The sequence below is a fragment of the Cucumis sativus genome, chromosome 4 (genome assembly GCF_000004075.3).
Source record: "Cucumis sativus cultivar 9930 chromosome 4, Cucumber_9930_V3, whole genome shotgun sequence".
Taxonomy (NCBI): domain Eukaryota; kingdom Viridiplantae; phylum Streptophyta; class Magnoliopsida; order Cucurbitales; family Cucurbitaceae; genus Cucumis; species Cucumis sativus.
In genome coordinates, this window is record NC_026658.2 from 3551249 (window position 1) to 3578559 (window position 27311).

Consider the following 27311-nt stretch of genomic DNA (forward strand, 5'->3'; position numbering starts at 1 on the left):
AGGTCTCTAAAAAAATAATTGATTAGGATCCCCTTTAATTACAAGCTAACTAAACTTTACTTATGCCATTGAAAATAACTAAATTAACTCTCAATTGGGTGTGTGACTTTTTAGTTCTTTTTTGAAATTATTATGTATTATTTTTAGTACAACCAAAGGTAAAGTAAAGAATTTTGAATATTTTTGATCTCGTAAGGAAAAACTATATGTCAATTATTGTTTGAATATTTTTGATCTCCTAAGGAAAAACTATATGTCAATTAGGTTAACAATAATTATATACTTTATTATAACAATAATAATTGTTGTTATTTTTAATATATAACATTGGTTTATAAGTTTCTTCTAGTTGGTGAATGAGTGTGGTCCTAATTCAATAATTCCAGGGATTGTGTTTTAAAAGTTGTAGAGCATGTTTTTACTTGTGATTTTTTGTTGTACTTTTACGGGTTTTACTTTAATGGTTTTAAATGGGCGTTAGGAGAAGTGAAATTGTTTGGTCGCTAGAGTTCCAATGTAAAATATTAATAAGTCACGCAATTACGAATTTCATCGACTAAACAACGAGTGAACTCTCCTCTCATTCAACTCTTATATTCGTTAGACTAGAAATGCCCTAAATTGTTTTTTAACATCGAATTAAGATGTATGTTCGTTACTAATAAAATGTTTTGTTACACTTTTTTTGAAAAACTTTTCAAAGTTGTGACCATATAATATTTAGGTGTAAAAAGTTGAACTAAGTAGGTGGCTACCATATTATTTTTTAACTATCGCTAAACCAATCTATCATAATTTTAAAAGATACAATAATTGAACTCACAAAAAGATAAGGGATAAAAAATCTCGACTCCCATGCAACTTTCCAGTAATATCAAACTTTAAATTCTAATTTCGTTCTAGATTTTATCATTTTCAAGATCAAATTTTCGATTCCAAAATCATAATTTCATCTACTATAACTTCTTATATTTATCCTATTATCATTCATAAACTATTTGATGTCATTTCCATTGATTTTAACTACTATGTTATTTAACACACACTCATATATATCTTATTCATTAAAAATAAAATCAACTTTCTATACACAAAATAAACCGAAGCACAATAATTAATTAAACAAATTAAAGACATGAAAGACTTCACATAGCATAAAAAGTTGTGGAGAAAAAGAAAGTGAAGAGAAAAACGAACCTGTGATAAATACAGAACGAAATGATGTCAAGAGATCCGGATTCAAACAAGCGGCGATAGTGACGACGCCGGCGCCGGTGGATTGAAGCAATGAAGAGAAATGGAAAACGGTGAGATTGACGGAGACGGCAAAGAACTTGTAAGGGTTTGTTTAAATTTCCAAAATTTAAGATCTTATTTTCTCGCATTGAATCATAAGCAAAGCCATCATGAGTTCTTTGTTCCCTCCTTTTAAATTGGTGAAATTTTCAAATTTTAGACTGAATTTTATATTATATATATATAGAAAGTGAGAGAGAGAGAGACGATTAAAACTCTCCTCTCGCTTATTAATAAATTTATTTGTTTGTTTCAGAAGTTCATAAAAAGAAAAGAAAATTCAAGCTTTTTTTTTTTTTTTTTCTTTTTCTGTTGTGGTTCAACATTTTGAATATTTTTTAATAGATTACCAAGAAAAGATAATAAATGATAATTGAGTTTGAATTCTTAAAAATAAAATAATCATTAGATAGAAGTTTTAGTTCTTTTAATCACTGATTAATCAATATACATTTTTCTAAACTTAAAGAGAAGCTTGTGATATATATATTTACATGGATTTTTACATAAATTTTAAAATAACTTCAAACGAACGAAAGCTTCTTCATCTTTTAGCCAATCAAATTGACTTTTATCATGGAACATATTATTTAATTGATTGAAAAAAAAAAGATTCAAGCTGAATCAAAAGGTTAAATATTTAATTAAATACTTGGCGAGAGTAATAAAAAGAAGTTGAATAAGTTAAAAATTTTGGAAAACAAAAAATAATGATTTCATATAATTAACAACTAAAATTAAAAAAAAAAAACTATAATAATAATTTATTTTTTTAAAAAAAGGCACATAATACTAAAAATGCAATGTGCCCTAAATATAACAAAAGTAAACAAAAGTGATTTGATTTTCACCCATATCACAAAAACACTAAAAAGAAAAGTTACCCATGAAGGAAAAATAATCATGAAAATAGAAATGAAAAAAGGGGGGGAAGAAAGTAAAATTTTATGAAAAAAGAAAAGTAATTAAGAAAACCCTAAAAAGTTGGAAAAGATGAAAATAGTTGTATAGTATGGAAGTGATAAAAGAGTAGGTTTTAGGGATCACGTGAATGAAAAAATAGAAAGAAAGAAAAAAAGAGAGAAAGAAAGAGAGGAATAGGGTTTTGGGTTTAGGGCATTAGGGCATTAGGGTGGTGGCACCACAACACTGGACTTTATTACTTTATTTAATAATTAATAATGCTTCCTCTCTTATAATAATAATAATAATGTCTTATATTTGTATACTCAATCATATTCAATAGGGATATATAGCATTTTCAGTTCTACATATACTTTTATATATTACCCTTTTGTGCATCTTCCTTCCTTCCTTCCTTCCTTCCTTCTCATTAATAATATATATATATTTTTTTTGTTAAAAATATCAAAGTTAAAATACTATTTTGGTATTTATATGCTTTAAAGTCTATATGTACTTTACAATTATTATTGTTATTTAATTAGTTTGAGTAATAATGAATTTTCAGTAAATCTTAAAAACAATAATTGTTAGTCAATAAAATACTGACTGTACAATGTGATCAATATAGTTTCAAAGTTTATATCGGAATTTTAATTCGACTGACAAAAATAATATATATGTTAAACCAGAATTAGTTTAAAATGATACTAATAAATTTAATTATAAAAATTACCCTTATCATATACATCATATGTTTAGAAAGGAAAATAATGCTTGTATATTCTCTTTAGATGGATATGTATCAATATTATTTCTTGTCCATTACTTTTTCTGAACTTTTCCAAACTACCATTTGAATAGGGATCTTTTAATTTAGAATTTTGGATATGAATTGAAACTTAAAAGGATGCTTTCGTACAATAACCTAGAACCAAAATTTAATCTTCATTCCACTTTAGGTTATTAGCCCAAAATTTGACTGAAATTCCAATTAAGATAGTTTGAGACTTGAGATGTTTTCTCTAATTTCTCTTTCTAAGAATACACAGAGAAATCAAATAAAACTAAAGAAGACAACAATGAAGGATAATTAAAAGAGTTCTAAACCTACGAAAAATGGTCTTAAAGCCAAATCGACGACGTTGGAAATCTGCATACACGTGAGCCATGAGGGGTGCTTTTGAATTAAAAGAAGAAAAAAAAAGTTGTGGATATTTTTGTGGCCATCCTTTCGTAATTTTTCTCTTTTTGCTGAATACTATACACATGAGGTATATTTTAATTTTAAATCATTCTATAATTGAGATTTTGTGCAGCTAGGGTTGTGGTTTTGAGTGCATTTTTGTGCTTATCAAATTAATTTGTATCTGATGATACAATATAGTGGCCATTGGCTGAAAGTGGTTGAGAAATAAGGAGTGAATAATGAAACGCATAATTTTGTATTAGTTAAGTACTTTAGGTAATGTTTAAATGTGGATTATTGGACTGCGAGAGGTCGAGAGAAAACGCAATACCCATGATTAGGGTTTTATTTTGGTGCTTTGCTTTTAACTTAAAAATGCTTCCTAATCTTCTATACCATTGATTCATTGTAATAACAAAATAAACACATAATATGTTTGAAAAATTGCTAAAATCACACATAAATCACTATTTGAATGAAATAAATACAAAATAAACATTAACCGTAATTGAAATAGTATATATATAAGGAAAAAGAAAAAGAAAAAGAAATTAAAAAAATATTGTGGAAGGAAAAGGGTTATAAAAGTAGTGGGGGGATGTGGTAAAGGATATCACTGAATCTTTGGCTAACCAATTCTATGAGATCTACAAAGTATAGGCCTTTTTATTTTGCTTTAATATATATAATAATGTAATTGTTATCTTTCTCATAATTATATTTATTATAATACAAATAATGCTGACTTCTTTTTAATGTGCTCACTCAGCATAACATAACAACACCATCTTCTTCATAATTCTTTTTAAATAATGAACAAAAATTGATACTTATGAAGGAAAAATAAAATCCTTTTTGGACTCATGAATCGAAAATTTTGACTCGGTTTAAGCCATTGGAGAAAGGTAAGTTTATTGAAATTTTATGAAATTTCTTTTTAAATCGTAATAGTGATTTGTAGGCTTTTTGTTTTTATTAGGTTTGTATCAAATATTTTTAATTTTTTTGTTATTTCTATTTAGTAGTAGGATCAACTTTCAAATTTTTGTTTTCTAATAAGTCTTCATTATTTATTGTGAATGAAATCTCTCTTCACTTGTTTGAAAACTTATATGGCTATAAGATTGAAAAATATAATATTCTATTACGCATAGTATCCAATTAATCTTCCCTAAATTCATCCCTTCAAACACGTTAAGAATTGATTTTGACATATTTTTTAAAAAGTTTTTATTTTAGAACTTATAAAATATAAAATCGATAGTTTCTATTAGGTACATTTTGTTGATGGTCGTTCTAAGTATGACACAAAGTCCATGAACGAACACAAACCTAAAGGAAACTAGAAGGCAACATGGGAAAATGTGCTTTGTCTTAAAAAGAAAAAAGTTAGGACTTTGGATTCTAGGGTAGACTAGTCAAGCCAAATAAGATATATATATATTAATTAATAAATAATAAAGTCAAGCTTGATTTGGCGTTTTGCAGTCTCAACGTTGTAAACTATACCTAAAGACGTTACTAGAGCGTTATACATGTAATAATATATATGGAAGAGATATCATAAGGTTTATTTGACGATTTCAAAGAAAAAGAGCAAACAATCTCCAAATGAAGGATGAATGTTTTACTTTTGTTGTGTTTGTTTATGTGAGGAACTTTTACATATACTTCACAAAGTGTGACCGAAACTATGAAAAGTGGTCAAAAGATCAAGTCTACACAACAAGTTCACAATGATGATAGAATGTACGAGAACGACATGTGTCTAGTACATTTTAAAGTATAGATACTTGGTGGATATACGAATCAAATTTTTAAATAGCAAATGTGCATGATTTTGAAATGATAGAATGATTATAATTAAAATGTTTCCATTTTTGAGTGATTTCTATTTTAAATTTGGATACATAATTGATATTGACTATTTGAATTGAAACATTTTGAAATTGATAGACCCATCAGTCTAAGGACATTTTTAATTATAATAGATTATGATGGCACCATTACAAAAAAAGTCTTACAATAAAAATATACTGTGTCATAATCATTACTGCACACACAAAGTATTTAAACCTAAAATAGCTAAATTCCTTAACACCCATTATTAAGGATTTACAACTCTTTTTTCTTTTGTTTAATTTACTACTGCTTCTTTTAAACCTTTTTAATAAAAACTATTTCAAATCACAAAATATTTATTGTTATAGTAAAATATCATGTTGGCGTGGATAATAGTTTATAGGAAGTCTATATTAGATATAGAAGTCGAGGTGATATTTTTCTATATTTAAAAACAGGATATTTATTTAATTTACTATATTTAAAAATAAACCTTTAAAAATTTGAAAATGTTAACTAAACCCTAAATTTCAAATCAATCATTTTATGTCTAGTTATTATCTTAGGAATAATATATATATATCAAACTTAGAACAAAGGAGATAATATTTAAGGGCTAGTGATAAACCTAACGGTTTATGATTAATCGTTATATTTTTTTTCGCAAGTGTATTGTATTAAATGCTGAGGGATTTGAACCTGAGACCTTTTGTCCACAGGAACATACAGGTACTAGTTGAGCTAAGCTCATGTTGACAATCTAATCGTTATATTGGTAACTGTTCCAGACAAGAACTTCTCAAACCACATAATATGGAAAGCTAACTCTTTATTTTTCAACTATTTTGTTACTTTCTTTCATATAAACATACAAATTAATCAAATATAGAATTCTTTACTCAATGAATTTCTCAGCTATAAAAGTTATGCTAATAATTTTTTCAATTAATAAGTGTAATTCCAAGCTTTGATGCATATATATGTGTGTGCCTAACTCATTTGAACTATGGTCGGTTTGACCAATACCTACCCTAATTCTATCATGGGATGGTTGCAAAATTCACTCTGAATTAAACTTTGTTCCTACTAATCATAATTTTCTAGAAAAAAAAGGGATGGTTTGTTTGAGGTTTTAAACAATAATTTATTAGAAAGTTTAAAACTTTCCCAAGCAATTTTGAGTTGACAGCACTGCTAGAGTTGATATAATAATTGAGGACAAAGCCAAAGCTTCCAAAAGAAATGGCTTTTTGGGTATAGTGAGATATAGGGTTAGTTTGAGTAAGTGCGAAGATACTATTTGGTTGAATGAGATATGTTTGCAATGCATTTGGTGAAACTTGGAGAATCAATTTGATACTGTTTGTTTGTTTGTTTTGTTTGGGGGCCAATTCTTTTTAGCTCTCTCACTTTGCCATCTGGCAATGCCATTTCCAAACTAATACCAAATCTAAACCATTCAACTATTTCAACTGCTTTTCCCTCAGTCAAACGTACATTCTTGGTCTTACAAACACATTTTTAGGGTTTATGTCAAATCACTACGTTCTTGGGGAAGGGAAAACAATGAAGAGGAGATTGGATTAGGAAGCTAAATACACACATTTTTATGCTTTTTCCCATCCAAATCCACGTTGTGGCTATGCATGTCTGGAAATTTTCAGGACCCCTTTTACTTTATGGATATTTTGAAAAGAACCAAGTTATGATGTTTGAAAAGTTTTGAGGTCTTAAGTCTAAAATTTAAGGAGTTGGATAAAATCTTCTAAAGTATGAAGAAAACAAAACCAGACAAAATCAAACACATTCTTAACAAATTTTGATTAAAAAAGTACAACTAATTTTAGAAAAAGAAAAAAGAAAGAAAGATAGAAAAGAAACAACATTTGTCAATTACTTTTAACTAGTTCTAAGATTAATCTCTACAATTAGTATATTTTGTTTAGCTTATTTTTATAGAAGTTTCAGGTTCTCAATAACATCACCCATTTTGTTTAATACAGTAGGAGTATGAGGAATCAGATTTCAAACCTCTTAATGGCTAACATATCTGTATGTTAGTTGTGGTGTATGCTCACTTTGACACGATATTTTCAACTGAAATTAAAACCGTTAAACTGTTAGGTTTGAAAGAATTTAAATTGTTTAGTCCATTCACAAAAAGTGACCTTAGCAGGAGAGTTAATAAAATATCATAAAGAATAATACAATAAAGATATTTTATTATATATGAAAAGACCCCCAATAAAAAAACCCTAACATTAGTACTATAACAAAAACAAATTAAAAGTAATGTTATGCTGATATCTGATTTGATAAGATAGTTTCGTCAATTGATTCTGCGGGACCAAATGGTAAAGCTGATTCTCAATTGACGGGTTCTCAATACTCAAAATATTACATTTTGATTTCATACACAAATATTGGAAAAGAAATCACTACCTTTTTTCAAGTTGCCTACACATTATTTATCAAGTATCTAAAACCAACCCTCTGGTTCCTCAGCTGCAGATCCTTCTTCCATATTGCTTGGAGCTTCATGCATTTAAAAGATCGATCATTTACTTCAAAACAGGCGCAGATCGACTCTTCTTTCATCTTTTATAGATTGCAAATCGAGAATATAAGCAAGTCGGTCTCTACTCTCCATGAAGAAATGGTTAATAACATGAAGCTTTCATAAAAACTGGAATGTAGAAGGCGAAGCTTTCATAAAAACTGGAATGTAGGAGGCAAAGTGAGAGGTTAGATGTATTAACAGTGGTGCATCACAGTTGTTGGATCAAGAATCGTGTCGTCATGAGTCGGCTATTTCGCATTCTGTAGCTTCCTCTTGGCCTCCACAAGTAGTAGTAGTTGAGCATGCTTCTTTTTTGTTTCCTTTAGCTTCTTCTCTAAACTGTTAACCTGATTTATCACAAGCAGATAGAAGCTTCATTAAAATTATAAGTCACAAAATTGATAGAACTTAATAGAACAAACATGGCCTCAAATTTGATCACCTCTACCAGTTATGAAGAAAAAAGGTCCTTATTTTGAACGTAAACTATATATATACCCACCAGTTCTTGCAATTTAATTTCTTTGGTCGCATGGTCTTCGCACCTGTGGAACACAACCTTTATTCTAATTGCAAAATAGATGAGAAATAATGCTAGAAACAGGCATCGAGGAGACTTCAAACCAGGTAAGGAATGAGCATGACAAGTGAACAATATCCGTGAACGTTGCTAACTGCAATAAATTATACCACTTAGGCAATGCACAAGGTGGAAATAGAAAGATTCAATTTCTTATATGTTGTATGTACCACCATGTGCTTTCCTTCCTTCTGGAGCATGTTCATTCCCTACATTTAGTTTTTGTTTATCAATAGTTTTTCTTTCCTTTTTTCTTCATAGCCTCTCCTTACATCTAGGGTTCTAACATTGATTGTATATGAGCAATGAAGGAAGGTCGTTTCTTTGTAAGACTCGGACCAATTAATTAAAGCTCCAACAATTAAACTCCACTAAAGCTCCAAAGAGGATTGAATTAACAATGTTTGTCTAGCTATTGCAAAGAATGTAAATAGATGTACCTCCATGTTATTGGATGAACTTTGAAGGTACCTAATATTTAAATAATGCAAAAAACAATGGACGAAAGGTTTAGGATATAAAAAACCTCCTAAATAGTTCAATGTTCTCTTCACAGATACGATCAACATATGACTTTCCTGAGACATCAAAATCCTGGGTAGAGTTCAGTTCGTTGTTTGAACCCTGGAATGGTATACAAAAAGTAAGAAAAATGTGTTACTTCTGCCGTATCAAAATTAGTTCACTAAAGCAGGAGCTGCAAAGCTAGTCATCAAACTTTCAAGCATAGACTATTGATGACATTTAACAGGTGGTTGATAGGTGATTATAGCAGCTTTCTGCCTAATCAATCTCTCTAATCTGTCCAGCTAATTATCGCTACTCTACATATCTCCATGAAAGTATGATATTGTCTATTTTGGACAAGTCTTCATGACTTTGTTTTTTGTTTCACACAAGAGGTCTCTAAAAAACGTGAAACATACAGACAAACACCTTTTGGGTATTATCATCAAAGACCTCTTAATTTCTCAAAACATGGTAAGAACGGTAATTCTCAAATGCCATGTAGAATGAATTAGTGTAATGCATTTATTCAAGGATACTAACTTCGGAAGGACCATCATATTGTTCCTTAGCCAATTTATTCTGAATGTTAGCAGCAGGTCCAATAGAAGCTTGTTTAGTCTTCTCCAGATAATATAAACCCGGGGGCTTATATCCCATCAAATGACAGCAGGATTTCCTGCAACAAATGATACAAAATACACCCGTCAAAATAACCTTGCTCAGGCACTAGTTAAAATATAAAAAAAAAAAAATGAGATGAAGGTTGCCAATGTACATCAAGTTCCACAATTCCACTTTCATCAAGAGGAATGGTCAACAACAAAAACTGTTGGTTGATTAAAAAAAAGAACAGTATCACACTTTATGCAATGATACAATTCAAAATGGACATGAATGGGACAATTAAAGTTAAAGTTGTAAGGAAGAAAAAAAAAAGTTAAAACGATTTGGTAGATAATCCTGCTACTAACCCATACGCATTTGGAAAGAAGACTTAGAAACGCAAGAAACTTAACGTACCAATACTCCATTACCATTTGCTTCAGTTTAGTTTCAAGCCGGATAAATGCAGATGATCTCTCAAATCCCTGTTTGTCATGCACTGGCTCTAAGAAGTTTGCTTCAAGAACTCCTATAGAAAATAAGCAGTATCATAAAAGCATAGTTAGACTTCAGAGAAAATTTGATGAATGATCAGAAAGAATAAAAAGAAATCGCAAATTTGCAATACCCACAACACCATGCCCTTTAAAAGAACCATCACCAGTAACTTTCCAGAAGGGCTGTAAATGACGTGATATTCTGGTTAGTAAAATGGCTGTTTGTAACTATTACACAAGACACATCAAAATACTAGAAACCCCCTTCGTAAAGCTGGAATGTTCAATATGATAGACTGAGTTTTCCCCCATAATGAACATACGGGCTAATTGCCCAGCAGAATATTTTCCAAGTAAATTAGCAATAGAAGTCTGGAATGCCTAAAAGTTTCATGGTTAAGTTTTTTTTAACTTACCAAAATAAGTCGGTTTTTGTGATACACGTTGAACCCACAAACTCCAACAGCTGGTGCCTCTTTTATAAAGCCAATGGTTGTCTCCACCGAGGCCTTAAGACACACGGTAAATAAATAAACAATGTAATATCAAAGCAAACTTGACACTTTCTGCAAGTGGATAATTTAACTCTAAAAACCTCGTTATTCAAAACATTAGAAACTATCTTTCTCATTGAAAAAAAAAAAAACAAAAACAAGAGAAGCAAAGAACTATAACCAATCAGACTTATGTGTGTAAGAGAAATGAAAGGAAGATTTCACTTCTTTAGTAGCCATTGACAGAAAAGGGAAGGCAGTTTCTCAAGAAACGACACAGTAGAGAGAGAAAGATTGAAAAGAAAGTTTCTTAGATTTCATCATTGAGCATAACACAAAAAAATGTAGAGCTCGTGCCTGAAAGAAGGTAATGTTCAAACTAAATTTTTTATAGGCTTTTGGAAAGTACTTTTTTTCAGAAGTTATATCTGAAAATGGGGAAGTCACGTCAGTGAAGCAGTATTGAGAAAGAGATCATTGAATTCTAAGCAAGTTATTGAAAAAAAAAAAAAAAAAGAGAAATAGACCTCCTAGAACAAATGGTGAAATTGCTTATAACATTATAGAATTATGATGTAATAAGTAGAACAAGATAGTGAAGAATAAGATAGTTAAAACAGTTAACCATTCTAACTGTTTTTGTAACAACTCCTCCACAACTACCTTGTAACAAACTCTCGAGCTTCTTAATAAATACCCCATCTTTTAGCCTACGAGGGCAGAGAATTCATTTTGGAAAATAAGTCATACTTTGAATTACATCAAATTATTATAAAAAAACAAAAACAAACATACAAAGGAAAGGGAGACAAAGAAGAAAGATGCAAATTGTATTTCATCCAATTCCTCCATTTCCTCTCTACCATATGTTTTTATAAGAAAAACAGCACCGAAGTGCCCAGGTTTTCAAAACACTTTATGCAATGATAATAAAATTACACTAGCACCATTGCCTCTATTTTTCTGTAAGAGAAGATTATTGTGCAATGATTTAGTGATAAAATATCAGCAAAATTATTTGATGCTTCAACACAGACCGAGAAGCGAGAACTATAACAACCATTTTTTTATAGTGGAGCAAATCAAAACTAACCTGAACTACGTGTAGGTGAGGCTTATATTTAACTACTTTTGAGTACTTCAAGTCATCTGCAATACTATGCTGCTCAACTGGTTTTCCCCTCAGGATGATGTTGAAGTTTGTAAATCTTTTCAGATATAACGTTGAAATATATGCCTATACCAAAATCAAAAGTTTTCAGGCAAAAGAAATTATTGTGAAATATACAACCAATTTGGAGACGTTAAATGAAAAGTTACCCTTAATGAATAGCGAATTCGATAAGAAATATGTGATTGCAATTCAGCAACGCTCTTACGCAGTTTTCTCAAACCTCCTTGATTAGCTTCATCCCTCAACCGTATATCCTATCATCAAAGATCGAAAAAAAATTAGAGATGCTTTTCATACAAACCAATTTAAGTTTACATGGAACAGGGTGTCTTAAATAAAATTCTCAAGGCAACTTTTAAGAAAGCTTTGCACATTTGTTAAGATAAAATACACAACTAGCATTTCTTTTTATAAAAGAATAAACTAATGTAAAACTAAATCCCTAGATGAAGAAAAAACTTATGACTCAAAAATGAGAGGAAAGGAATCGAAATTTTGTATCCCAACAATGGGAAAGTATAGTCATTTTCCAGAATACATAATTACCATTCAGAAAAATTAATCTACTAAATAATGTAATGCCAAAGTGATGTTTAAAGTTTGTCCTCCATCCCCACAGTTTTTGTATAACAAAAAAATAATGGTAATTAAGAAAGTGAAAGTTTAATGAATGATGCAGGAAGAAACCAAAGGTCTGAAATTGCCGGAGACAGCAAAAATGTAAACATTGGACAAACATCACTAGTTTTTTAAAATTAATCATGTTTGCAAATACTCACATCCAAATCAAGCAATTTCCTCTGAGTAAGAAACCAAAGGTCTTAAATTGCTACTCAACAATAATTTGAAATGAAGCTAATCAATAAAATGTGAAATACCTCATCCTCATCGTCAAAATTCAATTCATAAATGCCTTCATCATTCAACCAGAGATTGAATATGATAACTTTTGTTCCATGACGTCCAATATCTCCAAACTGCAGATGAAATCACAAAAAAGACAAAAAAAATAAAAGTAAAATAAAATAAAATAGCAGAGACAGAGAGCGAGAGAGAGGTACCCTCATTTGAAATTGCATCTGAGATCGGTAACAGTAAGGGGTGCTATTTTATCATTATTTAATTTATATCTACATTTTTATTTGTAACGAAATAACTATTAAACTGAAATAGAATAGAACCATGGGGCAATCAAACTTTCAAGTATATCAGTAATGGTACATGCCAACACAGGGTTCATAGTGTCAACTGCAATTTCTTATGACTTGTCAACCAATTTGAATTCGAATAGCCAATGGCATAACATGCACATATCACAACCTCCACCCCGTTTTTGGAGAAGATAGGGTTTGAGAAAAGGTTTTCGCAAATGATAAAAAGCATGTTTAAGAAAAGGAATGTTGTAGGCTAGCAAGTAGCAACTAAGAGAGAACAACAGCTTAGATAGCATACAACTACGTGTATAAAAGATATACAACTAGTCTCACAACCTATAGTATTATGAATCCATGTGAATGTCACTATTGCATATGAAAATGGCAAAGAATCACTCACTCACTAACAAAAATGTATGAAAAGTAAAATAATATGTATAATGAAATACATAAGACAAAAGCATGATAAAATGGGTGCTAACATGGGCATGCATGCACAGACAACACAATCTGGACAAGCATGACCGTGACACAAACCATGCTACCAGTAACACTTTAACAAGTCTACACCACTTGTGCATACTGTTGGAATTCTTTCCTTTTTTTCTAGGCTTTTTCCTTGTTAGAATCCTAGAATAATTATGGAAAGATTATGGGAATGTATTCCTTATTTTCCTAAATCTTTTCCTTTTTTATTCCATTGTGTACTCTATTTATTCTCCCCTGTACCTATTGTTTTATTCATTAGAAAATAATAACAACAAACAATCGTGGTTTTTCTCCCGGTACTCGGGTTTCCACGTAAATTGGTGTGAACTCGTTGTCTCTCTTTTCAATACATACAAAGTTTAATATATAAAAAATGGTGAATATTTGATCAAATTCATTTAGAATATATTGCATCTGAAGTTTAAATTAACACCACATACACTACGCATGATAAAGTATTATTACATAGTGAAACTATGTTTCTTTGGACTTTTGTCCCTTGCTATTACATTATTTAATCACTTTGGAACTTGGAAGTTCAATAAATTGAATGGATTCACACAAACCTGTATCAGGAGGTCCTCCTTTGATGAAAAAGGAGACCATTCAAGGATAGTTTTCAAATTAGAAGACCAATCGTCTTGAGAGCCATTTACTATTGGTTCTGCCCAATGTCCCGAAATATCGAAGTCAATCTATAATACAGTCCAGACAGAAAGTAAGAAGACTTCGCTGTTAGGGAGGTTAAGGTGAATGCAGAGGGCAGTGGAGGCAACTAGCATAGTAAAGACAGAGAATATTACCATTGGAACAATAACATCATCCTGGTTGGTCATCCGTAGAAAGGTGTAGGACAAAAGGCCAACACTCTGAGTTGCAGTGCTAAATGATATAAGAACACAGGGGGAAAATATGAGAATTAATTCAGCACTGAAAACATAACTTCAAAACTCATTGCACTTATCACAAAAGGGAAAAGAAAATGAATTAGATTAATGATGAAAATTTGAGTTTAAATAGTCAGCCAATATATGTTATCACTTCCCATCAATGAACTCACACAATCTGACATCAAAACTCTAGCACATGGTTCTTTAGACAGGGGAAAAGGGTTTTAGGGTGTGGAATCCCAACCCTTCGGAGAGATTCTCATGCAACTCCTCTTTTTGCAGGCTTATTGATCCTTCTCCCTTAGGTGAGTTGGTTTTCTACTCTCTGCACTTTGGAGCATTAAGATCCCTAAAAAAGTCAAGTTCTTTACTGGTAGGTTTTGTTGATTTTATGGAATAAGTCTATATTTCATTCATTACTTAATAGAGATACAAGCCTATATATAACCATAGAGAAATACACTTAAGGAAATAATATCAAATAATATCTCCAGAATAATATCTCCTAAGAATAATCTAATTATATTAATAGGTTTTACATGGAAAACTTTACACTTTGGATCACTTTGTGAAGAAGACACCCTAGTTAGTTGGTCTGTTTTGTTTTGTTGTCTTCTTTGTCGGAAGACTGAAGACAACTTAGGTTTCTTAGGAGATGCGAGTTCACAAGAATCGGGTGAAGTGATTTCTTTCAGATTTTTGGTTCCTCGCTTGGTGTGTACCGTTTGGAAACTTAAAATTCCAAAAAAGGTGAAGTTCTTCCTTTGGTCCCTTGCCTATAGAAGCCTTGATACTCAAGACAAGCTCCCAAGGAAACTTCAATACTCTTCTCTTAGTCCTTCAGTTTGGAGACCCTAGACCACTTGTTTCTGCATTGTGACTTCGCCATGAAGGGGTGGATTCTCTTGTTTAGCAATTTCAGTTTGGAGTGCTGCCTCCCAAGCAGGATTGACGGGATTGATAGCAGAGGTTTTGGACCTAGAGGAATATCCTTTGGAGATGTGCTACTCAGTCACTTTTATAGTGTATTTGGAACAAGAGGAATAGCAGAATATTTGAAGATAAGTCTGTCTCTTTTGATTATCTTTCGGAGTTGTTCAACATACAGCTTCTTGGTAGTGTACAAATTACACCAATTGCTTTTGTAATTATAGTCTCTTGATGATTTCTAACAACTGGAAGGCCCTTATTCACTAGTGTTTTTGGGGGTTGTCTCAATCAACCCTCGCCTTTAGGCTGTTCTGAAGAAGATAGCTTAGATTAAGTTATTAAGCCTTATGGCATCTATTCTTATCAATTTAAACCCTGGAACAAGGCTATAATTTTTTATCGTTCCTCTTTAATAAGAAACACTGCAGTTCTACAAAATTGAGGTTCTAATACATCAAATTACCAACTTTGGGAAAGCCTCTCCCATCTTTCTTGTGATGGGAAAGAATCTGAAAGACTCATTCCATTGCTCACTCAGAATCTAACATCACGAAAAAACATGAAATTCAAACTGTACATACAGGTTCCCTAAGCAAAATAAACGATGCAACCAGATAAAGAATGGTAAATGTAATTGCAAGGAGACAGCGAAAAGAAAATGCACAATTAAGATTTTATTAGATGTTCTAGAAGTAGAACAAGAAGTACCCTCCACGAACCGCACGAGTGAAAACAATTGCATCAGCTCCAAGTCGCATGGTGCTCGTTTTAAATCCATTCCCATCTGGAACACACGCGAGTTGGATGTCATAAAAACAACAAACCAAATCACTAACGAGATTCTGAAGTAAGTTAGTAAGACAAATCATGAAATCATAACAGTTTCTGGATTTGCAAAGAAAGAAATTACATTGTCCTATCGTTGTGTTTGACTTCTTTGAAGAGTAACCTAAACTCATACATTTCCGAATGCCGGCAGGATCCATTCCCCCACCATCATCTGCATAAAATATGACTTGTCATTAGATCCTGAACTAGAACTGCATACAATAAAATTAACAAGAATAACAGAATACCATGGAAAAGTAAAGCTGGAGAATTATCCTTCATTATATCAACTTTATCAACCTTCACAAACGTTGCCCCATTGTGTATCTGAAATTGATGAAGGGATGTTTTTATAGGAGGCCACACCACAGTCAAGTAATTTTATAAAACGTCATCTATATGACTTCCTTCTTTTGGCCTTTCCTTTTCATCATTACTTTATCCTACTGCCCATCTAATATAACTTAAGAACTTTGCACCTCTCCTTTTACATGATCAACTAGTTTTCTATTAATCATCCTGCTTGAATCATAAATTCAAGTATCTTGATTGTAGAACCACAACACTCGACAAGACGCAAACTAAATCAAACTTTTTGTATCGAACCGGCTAAAACTGGCTCATTAATACTATAGTTAATAATTTAACTGTGTTCAAGTACAAGAATCCTTAGAAGTTATATAAACTAGAATATACCTCGTCCACAGCATTATCTAGAAGCTCAGCAATTGCTGCATTAAATGAAAAAATGCAGATTAAATAGGACAAAAATGAGATGAATCAAAACACTCCAATACACAGCCATAATTATAGTAATAAGAGGGGGAGAATAAAATTTTAGAGAGCCGAACAGATTCAAGATATTGATCAGCCTTTGAAGAATCAAAATTTTCGAGTAAATAAAAGCATTACCGCCAAACGCCCATTTGTGAGAAGTGGCATTGGAATGAAGAAATTTCGGATGAATTCGGGCATGCTCCAAATCTCCTGTATTGGTTTCATGATCAACCTCGGAATCAAATAAATGAATACAAACATTAAACGTAGAACAAAGTATAACCATCATCAGGAAGAGGGTTTCCAGTAAGGCCGAAATCTAAATTTCCGGCTTTCCAAAAACTGCGACAATCAATGGTTTTTTTATCCGACGATGATACAATCGGCGTAGAACTGCCTCGTTGCTCTTGGAGTCTCGTCACAGATTTCGTTTTTTTGTTTGACATTGTGTTAGCTGCAGTTTCCTCATCGTCGCTGCTTGTTAAAACCACCACATCAGGAGGCGTGCTTCCCGTCTTCCGCGGCATCAGAACTTCGCCGGAGTTTCCCCCGATCAGAAACTACTTAGAAATACGTTCTGAATTCTGAACTTCGTCTCAGTTCTTTTAAAAAAAGCGCAAAAGTCAAAAACGGCGTCGTTTCGGTTCTCTTGGATTTAACATATACCAAAATCAATTTTAACAACCCCCCGGTCTCAACTTTGGAAACCGATCAAATTGATCGGTGATCAGGGAAGTTGCTTCACACGATCTTTCTTGGATTCTTCACCAAAATTATTCTGATTGGTAACTTCAACTTTCTTTCACACTTCTCTTCAGAAATTTGTTTATTTGTACTTCAAATTCTTCGTGTAACTTGTTTGTTTTACCTGTTTGATTTGTGTTCTATGCACTTGGTATTTGACTATCCCTAAAGTTGAGGAGATTTGGGAACTTCATCTCGTTATTTGATTGTAGGTAGCCGAGGGGTTTCCTCTTAACCTATTTTCTCAATTATGTTTTCTGAATCGAGATGAGCATACGGGTCAATGGGTGCTTGCAATTCCAGCCTATGGCTGCTTCTCTAATAAATACTGGAAGTTACTACTCAACTTCATACAATGTCTTTCCCTCTTCTTTCTTCCTTCGCCCTTTGCATGAATTCGTTTGAAAGTTTGGTTGAACAGCCTAATTTCGTTCTTCAAGATGAAATTTTGGCCTCTGTTTAAACTTTTTCTAATACATTCTCGCTATCTGCGGTCATCCTCCCAAAACGGTTATAAGATTTGCTGAGATTATGAAATTGACGTAAGGAAATTGGGATCGTTTAAGGTTAGGTCAATTTTTTTGTTGAAGCTCTGTTAAATTAAGGGTATTCATTTCATTTCAGGCAGCATTTTATGAGTTTGGAAATGGAATCAAGTAAGGATCCTGAGAATCAGCTCATGATTGAAGGAAATATTGCTCAGAATATGAAGATCGATCCGGAGAGAGCTCGGTTTCCATGTTGCATTGTGTGGACACCTCTTCCTGTTATTTCTTGGCTTGTTCCTTTCATTGGTCACATTGGTATTGGTAGAGAGGATGGAGTAATCTTGGACTTTGCTGGCCCCAATTTTGTTTGTGTGGACAACTTCACATTTGGAGCTGTCGCACGGTATCTTCAAATCAACAGAGATAAGGTACAAGCTAATTTCCACAATTGAACTAAAGATCAATCCCTTACAATCATTTTTTACCCAACTGATTTCATCATATATTAGTGATATAATATTAGATCTGGCCTTATTTTTGGATCAATTCGTGATTTAACATAGTATACATAGTCCAAAAGGTTCTGTGTTCAAACCCTATTTTCTCTAATCTTGATTTTCACATGTTGGATCTCTTACATATTTCAAGCTCTACAAGTGAGTGAGGAGTGTTAGTAATATAATATTAAATTTGTTTGACCCATTAGCTCAAGATTTTTTGTTTAATTGGTGATTTAACAATGTACTCGACTTGCAGTGTTGCATTTCGGCTCATAGAAGTGAAGAAGAATTGAGGGAAGTTGATCATAGCAGAGAAATTTCAACATGGGATGATGCATTGCGGAGGAGCACTCAAGAGTTCCAACACCGAGCCTACAATCTCTTGACATGCAATTGTCATTCCTTTGTGGCTAATAATCTGAACAGACTTGGCTTTCGCACAGGTGGATGGAATGTGGTGAACCTTGCAGCTCTGATCTTTCTCAAGGGTCGGTGGGTCAGTAAAGGAGCTGTTATCCGAACGTTCTTACCATTTGTTGTGGTTTTCAGTATTGGACTCGCATTGGGGGATACTACGTTTCTTACCTTCTTGGCATTCTTCACTTTCTTCTTGGTTGGTTGGTTCATTCTCGGTACTTACGTCTTCAAAAATTTGGTTCAGTTGTAAAATGTAACACATTGGATTCTGGTAGTTAAGTGAAGGTCAATTGCTTTTCTTCGTTGTATTTGTCCAAATCTATGTTATTGTGCCGTGCAGTTCATATGGCGTATTATATACCATGTAGGTAGGAGGCAAATCATTTGATGTAACTCACGACCGTGAATTCTGGCAGCTTGTTTAGGCCATTAATGAATAGAGTTCATGAAATGCTAACTAGATAAGTGATTATGATAAATCAAAATATCTAAATAAAATCGTTTGTACAATTTTAAATCAGAACTTTTATCTTGTCTGTTGAATGTACTATTTAGTTTTAAAGGCAAGTCTGAATGAAATTATCATTGCAAAAGTAAGCAGAGTATTGTTTGCTCCCTTTTGCCCCTTAGATAAATAACATTTTTTTCTGGTCATTAAACGAAATCACATTGTTACATCAGGATCTCCTCCTAGCATGAAGTCAAATAGATAAAAGCGTGTGCTCCCCTCTAAAATGGAAGGGGAGGTAGCTGCAGATTCAACTTAGTGCCCTAGAAGGAACAAATCACCCCCACACAAAACACAAATTACTTTTTTTTTCCCTAATGAACACTGTTGTATAAAAGCTGCTGAACCATTTGAAACCAATTTCCTTTTGCTGTACAGGTAACCAGGATGAAGACTGAACCCTACTGTTCTTGTTTGTTCTATTCCTTTCTTTTATCCTTCCTTTACTTGTTTACTCTTGCTAGTGCTGTGTGTATAGTCATATTACTGAATCCACGCTTGAATAAGTAGCTAAAATCGCCTTTTTATTTTTAGCAAGTTAACCCCCCCAGTTGGATTGAAATGTAGAAGTTGTGGGATTACAAACAGCTTCAACCGATAATCTCTTCATCATATTTGGACATGGGTCTTCGAAGTTGCTGTTGGATACAGTAACAGCACATCTCTGCTTTCCCACGCATTTCTGCATAAAAATAAGGAAAAGTATAAGTAACTGCATTTTGACCAAGGATCTAGATCTTCTTGCTATTTGAATACTAAGTGCTTGATTATCCACAGAAATTTTGTTCTTAGAACCTTCTCTAGAATGCCACTTGAGCTAGGGGCGTGGCAAGTTCCTTGCTGGTAGCTCCCGCAAGTTCCCAATGGCGTTCCAAAGCTTGCGAACTTAATGGAGGAAATATACTGGCCTGGATCACAGCTGAGGTGAACTTTGGGTGTGATAAATTTTGCTGTAATGTGCCAGTTCTTGAAAGTTGGGTGAAATTCAGAAACATCAGCACAAACGCTTGTCACCAATCTCTTCACAATAGAGATTCTTGAGGGATTTCCTCCAACTTCCTCGAAAACAACCAACAGGTTCTGCTCTGGCCTTAGCCAAGACCGAGGAACATGGTACCTAAAACAAAATTTTGGTCGTTAATGAAGCACCAGTTAAGTCTAAATTAGGGTGTTCGGGATCGTATCCTTCCATTCTATTTCTACTTTTATTAGTTGTCATAGACAATTACCATCTTTGGGTTGGTTGGCCACAGCCTAGCTGACACTTTGGAGGCCTAAATGCTGTAGCATAGTTGCAGCGACTGCAATTACCACGAGCATATGCTGTCCAGTATCTTCCGATACTCTGCCCGTTAATCCATATTTGACCTTTTCCCATTCCCTCCATGTCCAAGGCCAATGGCTCCTCTCCTTCAGGTGCATCAAAATAAGCCTACATAGTCCAGAGATGCAATATCAATATTTTCTACCAGACTTTGCATTCCTGTGTAAGCCTTAAATCTCATGTTTTCTTATATTGTTACCTTGTGCCAAGTTAACGGCTGAGGTGTTTGAGCAGCCAATGATGCTTGCATCCATTCAACAGGAGAAAATCCACTGGGAGATATGAGATTCATGGCTTCTCCTTTTAGCCCAACCTGTTGTAAAGAGGCATTCAAAGGACTAAGAGTTTTTCTTTTGAACCAATGTAAACCCGAAAAGAGAAGTTTAGGTACCTTGTATGTCCACTTCTGTGAAGATAGGTCCCATTTTCCCTGGCGAAGTCCATAGAGAACAACTGGACCAAGGATTCCTGTGTTCCATGTCTCAAAATGTCCTCCCACATTCTTCATGGAGAACAACAAAGATTAGCAAACTAAGAAAAGACTTTACACTCAATGTTCAGGTTTATTTCAATGTTTTGTCCCTATGTGGTGGGAAGCACCTCCCTCCTAGATCAAGGCCTAGAGATCCAAATACTAAAGCACGTTAAGAGGGAAATAACTTGAAGTATGTTCAAGGAAAGAAAACCTACGGGCAATCCAACAGCAACACTAAGCAAACCAATTTTGTTTGTTCCAGCATGTAAATTAACCTTCCCAGAATATGTGAACCTTCTGCTCTTTCTTGACCCGGAGACAGAACCTAATAAAGAGCAGATGTTGAGTTTTATCAATCATAAATGCTAAGCGGGCATTTGGCAGGCGAAAGTACCTGAAAGCTGCCCGTTAATAAAGACATGCACAGCATGGCCTGTCGATTGAACAAGCAGAGTGGGCAATTCTCCTCCATGCAGGAAGGGTTCAGATGAACTGATATCTACGCTGTAAAAATGTTGAAACGTCTGGTTAATTGAAGATGACTTTTCATTGCTAAGTTTTATCTGATCAACCATGAAATATAAAATGCTAACAAAGGTTATGTAAATTACATTTATAAGGACTAAGGATGAAAGAAAACATGTGTCACCTGGTTATGTACCACAAGTAATCACTAGTGTCCCGAGTGACATTTATCTGCTCCAATAAACCAGGAGAAGTCATCATTGACCTATCATCTAATGCAGAGATATCTTCGAAATAACTTTCCCAGGAAAGAGTAGTAGATTCTGCAGGCAGCATTCCCATCTGTGCAGTTTGAACTCCAACCTAGAGGAATGTTTAAAAATGTAGTTGCCAATAAGTTCAACATTAATTGCAGATCCTATTAAGCTATAGTATGTTTCTCTAATGCTCAAACCTTTGCTGTATTGAAAACTGCATTTTTGCAGTCAGGAAGGATGCTGATTGACCATGGGGGTAAATTGTAGTGCCTGTTGTTAAACAGAACTCTTGCAAATGATTTTGTGTCATAGTTTGATAGAAAAGCTGCACATCCTCCAGATTCAGAAGAGTATACATGAGCCTGATGCAGACAGAAGAATAAAACTTAAAGTCTTCAACTATCGGCCTAAGAAATATACAAAAAAAATGGATTGTGAAAAGATATGCAGAATTGGATAACCTGTTGATAGTCCCCTAATGAAGTAACGATAGGATCGGCTGAAACCAACGCTGGCTCACACATTTTAATAGCCCTGTGAAGCTCCTTTAGATGACCATATTTTGGTTGCCTTAATAACCCTGTGATGCAGTTGAGTGAGGAAACCTTTCTAGTTCAATATGACAAGCATGCTGGAATGCTGCTAAAGCTGATAGCTCTTATGCTGAGTTTATTCGTTTCATGTTTCTGATAGAAAAATCCATGTGAAATAAGCATATGATGTCAAACTCTCACCATACTCGTCGATTGGAGCATCATAGTCATAGCTGGTAGTAATGAAAGGACCACCAGCAGTACGTCCAAAGTTTGTCCCACCATGGTACTGTATGAAACAACAGAGGATCAATATTCACACACTCTGAAACTCTGAGATTCCAGCTATAAAGCTATAGATAACTAACCATATAATAGTTCACTAAGGATCCTCCTCTCTGAATGAATCTAGCCACTGCAAATGCCAAGTCTTGAACCGGTCGTTGATGCAGTGGACCGCCAAATTCAGAAAACCTTCATGTTTGATTGCAAGAGAATAGAATCAAACACAGAATAACAATCAAAAGTATTGGGAATAGAGTGACTACGCAGTAAGAAGTCATTCTCATTCAATATTGCTGTCTATGTAGAGATCTTACCAACCAGTCCAAGCTTCTGTCCACATTGTAGGTTTGTAAGGTTTGTTGGGAGAAAATGTATCACAGTAAAATCCATTGCATGTGTTTATCTATCAGAAAAAAAATCAAGTGGAGCTATAAATGTAATATCATGATTTTATTTTTCTATTTGTGGATTTCATTTTAGAATTGTGAAGAAATAGTAAAAGAGAGCGGAATGAGTTACTTACCACTGGATCAGGGGCATCTGCTTCCTTGCACATAACCCATGGAACTCCTGTTTGTAGTCCAACAGCCATGTTTGCTGCCCAAGTCATGTAGTTATAACCAGCTTCCCCAAATAACTTGCTTTCTGTTCCATACTCATTCTCAATCTGCAATAGCACACACACCATGTTCTCTTTCTCATACTTCACTAAACTAGTTTCTAACCATAAGAAATGGAGTCTGAAGATAATCAATCTTGAAGTAGGGGTGTGTTTGAAATATTAGAAATATAAAAGGAGAAAACTAAAAGAATTTTTACAAGTAAACAATGCAAGTTATTTTAGCAATTTTTACCCCGTTAATTCACCTACTAATTTATAAAAAAAGCACTAATTTCAATGAAATTGAGTTTGAAATTCTTAGTTCCACGTGTATATCATATTTTTTTCAATACATTAAAATATGGATGAATTCGCTAAAGAGAATTTAGTTCAACAATAATTGACTTGACATAATTTTCTATCTTGTCAACAAAGTGAGCCTCTATCTTAGGATGTGAGGGATGAGATTTGAGTCACAAGTTTCGAAAGTGTAATTTTTGTTATAAGTTTGATTAATATTAGTATTTTAATAAAGATTTATTGTAAATGACAAAAATGTTAAAAATATAGCAAAATAATTTTATATTCTATAAGTAATAGATATAAAATTTTGGTATATTTTTGTAATATTTTGATATAGAGTACTCATTTTTTTAATTTTATATTATACATTAAAAAATAAAAATAGTTGCGAAAACATATTAAAATTCCAAAAAGAAAATAGCAAAAGATTCTTATCTTTTAGAAAATCATATTGTACATTAAACAAATAAAAATACCGAGCTTTCAATTTTAAATAAGAGTCGAGATTTAAATTCTATGTAATGTTGGTGAAAACATCAATAAAATATGAAAGACAATACATAGTTTTGAAGAAAAAATCACAAATAATTTTATATTAATAAATAAACTTTTTACAGTAACACTTTTTTCTTTACAAAAAGATGAGTCAAAATACTTTGTTAATATTATATATTATGTATATATTTATACAACGAAGTGATGCCTAAAAACTACTTGGTTTGACTATGAGTTTCGTAAATATGTATACTTTTTCCCAAAAAGAAAAAGCAGATATAAAGAAGGAAAAGACCAATTAAATAATAAAAAATGACAAATTTGACAAAAAAAAAAAAAAAAAATGTTTAAAGATATAGTAAAATTTTAGATTTTTTAATGGTAAAGATTGATATGTTTATTAATATTTATTACTAGCAGAATCTAAAATCTTATTATAATTTGAATAGGTTTTAAAATAAAAATAAGAAAGAAGGATGAAAAAAGAAAACTTACTTGAGCAAGGATGATGGGACCTCCCTGTGATTCGAAAAGGTTTTCGCTCTTCATTAGCGCCACTATCTTCTCCGTAAAACCTTGCATTGCGTTCTATGTCACCATAACCAAACACACCCTTTTCAAAATTACTATCTATATATTGCATTATCAAAACACTAATTATTGGCCATGTGAACTAATCATCTCATACTCTCCTCTTTAATTCAAAGAGATGGAGAGTAAGGCTAGCATTTTTTTTTTTAAAAAAAAAAGATATTTCTATATGTAGCTAATAAATATATATCTATATGTGTGGCTGAAGAGTACATTGTAGCTTCTTCGATTACAAAAGAAAAAGAAGAAGAAGAAGAAAAGCATCTTTTTCTTAAATAAGAAAACTTTGTCACGTGAGAACACAATATTATTTTGTGTTAGTTTTTTTTTTTTTTTTACAAAGAAAATCAATATTATTCGATGTGTAAAGAATGATTTAGATATTAAAACCTTAAAAGCTTCATTGTCTGTTCTGAAGCTAATCCCTGGAACGTACTTCAACCAAACAGGGAATCCTCTGTATGAACAACAAATTATTGTAAATAATAAATGGTTGAAAATATTTTCAAAAAGTATAACAGCAGGAGTTGTGTAGAGAGAAAGAAAATTGACCCAAAGTTCCACTCAGCACAAACGTAAGGTCCAATGCGAAGATTGGCATACAGCCCTGCTTTCTGTATCGTCTTAATAAACCTCACCAGATCAAATCTTCCTTCAAAATTGTACTGAAACCCAAAAGAAAAAGAATGCATTATATTAATTAAAAATCAGTGAAATGAAGATTGAAGAATGAAGAAAGTAATTAAGAAAAGAGTTTACAATGCCGGGATAAGGCTCGTGAACATTCCAGAAAACGTAGGTTTCAACAACGTCTAAGCCTCCATTTTTGGCTTTCAGAATCAGATCTTCCCACATCTGAAAAAAGACGAAATCAGATAATGAAGAGAGGAGAAGAAGAAATGAGTGAATTACATATACATACTTCTGGGGTGCTTCTGGGGTAGTGAATGGAGCCGGAAAAGAGGATTCTTCTTTGGCCATTGATGAGAATGGCCTTCCGATCGTATGTGACAGTGGAGTGAATGAGGTGAGAATTAGCTAAGAGAAAGGCTATTAGAAACAGAGGGAAACAATAATAATGGGTCGCCATTGCTGATCAAATTAAGCTCCTTGAATTGAAGATTCGTTGATGTTTTAAAGAGAGATAGGGAATGAGAAAGTGGAAGAAATGAAACAAATGTCGAGAATTAGGACAGAGGAAAAGAGTGCGTTGGCTAAGAGAGTGGGCTACAGAGAGAGTTGAATGAGAACTGCATTGCCTGCCTACTTCCAAAACACACACTACACGCACACACACTAAATACAACACAATTACACAAACACTTGTCCCCCTTTTGGCCTGATGAATAAAGATAGATACACACTCAATTCTAGTATTGCATAGTATGAAAATGTTTCCTTACTATTCAATTCATTGCTTTTTTCAAGTACAAATTGGGACGAATAATTTAAATCCGAAATCTTTTAGTGCTTGGCATCTTTGTGATGCTTATTTTGGACTTTAAATTCTTAGTTAATTAATTAAAAAAAGTTATGATGAAGTGAAATTCTATAACTAATTTAGTAGGCATTGATATTAAGGACTAAAAGTGTGTAATTAGTGAAAGAATCCATTTCAACAATGCAAATTTTGGGAACTTACAGATACAAAAACCAACCTTTTAAAACCTAAAACCAATGTAAAAGCTATATATTCAAAACTTTGGACTGTGTTTCCTTTTCCAATTTATTTATTTTGTACAGGTAAAGTAAGAGATTTTTTTCAATAAAGGTAGAGATATGATAGAATATATCCAAAATCTCTTTAATACACTACGATTAAATATAATTTATTTGTTTATGGAATCTTTTTATTATTATTATTCAGAAGATCATCGAGTAATTGTGGTAGTAATCTCTTTTTCGTTTCTTATTGTTTATTTTTTAAGAAATGATTCTTCTTTTTTAATCCAAGATATAAATAGATAACACCACCTATTTTCAACCAATAATTAGAAAATGGACGTTGAAATAACAATGTGAAAAAGATAGTTCATAATCTAGAAGTAAGGGTAGCTGTTTTTTCTATTATTATTCTACATATATATATATATAAAAAAGAAGTAATAATAATAATAATAAACAAGCACTTCCCAACAATAAGAGATTATTGAAAAGTACAAAAACTGGAAAGCTACATGAATGCTTTCTAGTTGGAATTTGTATGTAAGGAAAAGACATTTCATAAGTCAAACGTTTCTTTAGGAATATTTGGATGGAAATAATTAAATACAATATAGTTATCTTTATTGAAATTTCATACAAAACTAAAGATATTGTTTTATGTTTTTAATAATTTATTTATTAGTTAGGTTTTGAGTTTTTTTTCAAGAATAATTTTTTTAAAAAAATCATTACCCTTCATAGTAACAAAAAATACATGAAATGATAAAAAAAAAATTGCTATATACTTGATTTTATTTAGTTAACATTGACAATTTTGCTTACTCTTCTTTTTAACATGTCTTTATCATTTCCTTTAGAAAAAATGACTAAAGAATAATTTGACTACATAATAATATGTATGATGTAAATACATTTTCTTAAAAGTTAAAAGAATATAGGAAAAG

At 32.6% G+C, this 27311-nt stretch overlaps 3 protein-coding genes across 10 annotated transcripts; 1 reads left to right on the plus strand and 2 right to left on the minus strand.

Moving 5' to 3' along the window:
- Positions 1-7101: 7101 nt before the first annotated feature.
- Positions 7102-17323, minus strand: LOC101216336 (protein MICRORCHIDIA 2). 7 transcript variants are annotated; one of them, XR_004216338.1, is made up of 19 exons: positions 17000-17323; positions 16852-16926; positions 16636-16670; positions 16188-16266; positions 16022-16111; positions 15820-15895; positions 14095-14173; positions 13858-13986; positions 12527-12625; positions 11795-11902; positions 11568-11711; positions 10397-10489; positions 10112-10163; positions 9901-10012; positions 9421-9556; positions 8897-8994; positions 8293-8335; positions 7673-8137; positions 7102-7327 (listed from the first exon to the last, which is right to left on the minus strand). XR_004216338.1 is itself a non-coding variant. In XM_011654846.2 (18 exons), the coding sequence occupies exons 1-18, from the start codon at positions 17241-17243 to the stop codon at positions 8039-8041; spliced, it is 1791 nt and encodes a 596-aa protein (XP_011653148.1). In that variant the 5' UTR covers positions 17244-17323; the 3' UTR covers positions 7481-8038. The 7 variants fall into 7 exon arrangements, 4 of the variants coding, with proteins under 4 accessions (XP_011653148.1, XP_031740648.1, XP_031740649.1 ...); XR_969198.2 differs by lacking the exon at positions 7102-7327 and adding an exon at positions 8415-8464 and having other exon boundaries at positions 8107-8137; XM_011654846.2 differs by lacking the exon at positions 7102-7327 and having other exon boundaries at positions 7481-8137.
- Positions 17324-17364: 41 nt separating this feature from the next.
- On the plus strand, positions 17365-19385 carry LOC101222733 (protein RTE1-HOMOLOG). Of its 2 annotated transcripts, none has more exons than XM_004146441.3 (3): positions 17365-17501; positions 18085-18376; positions 18705-19385. In XM_004146441.3, exons 2-3 carry the CDS (start codon positions 18095-18097, stop codon positions 19113-19115), a joined length of 693 nt encoding a protein of 230 aa, XP_004146489.1. In that variant the 5' UTR covers positions 17365-17501; positions 18085-18094; the 3' UTR covers positions 19116-19385. The 2 variants fall into 2 exon arrangements, with proteins under 2 accessions (XP_004146489.1, XP_031740651.1); XM_031884791.1 differs by lacking the exon at positions 17365-17501 and adding an exon at positions 17864-18002.
- Positions 19386-19435: 50 nt separating this feature from the next.
- Positions 19436-26090, minus strand: LOC101222971 (beta-galactosidase 3). The gene is made up of 19 exons (XM_004146442.3): positions 25625-26090; positions 25462-25557; positions 25255-25367; positions 25093-25159; positions 24607-24699; positions 23236-23379; positions 23027-23115; positions 22796-22901; positions 22629-22716; positions 22356-22474; positions 22092-22256; positions 21822-22000; positions 21567-21676; positions 21388-21497; positions 21089-21199; positions 20897-21010; positions 20603-20805; positions 20169-20490; positions 19436-20055 (listed from the first exon to the last, which is right to left on the minus strand). The coding sequence occupies exons 1-19, from the start codon at positions 25790-25792 to the stop codon at positions 19912-19914; spliced, it is 2541 nt and encodes an 846-aa protein (XP_004146490.1). The 5' UTR covers positions 25793-26090; the 3' UTR covers positions 19436-19911.
- Between the last annotated feature and the right edge of the window lie 1221 nt (positions 26091-27311).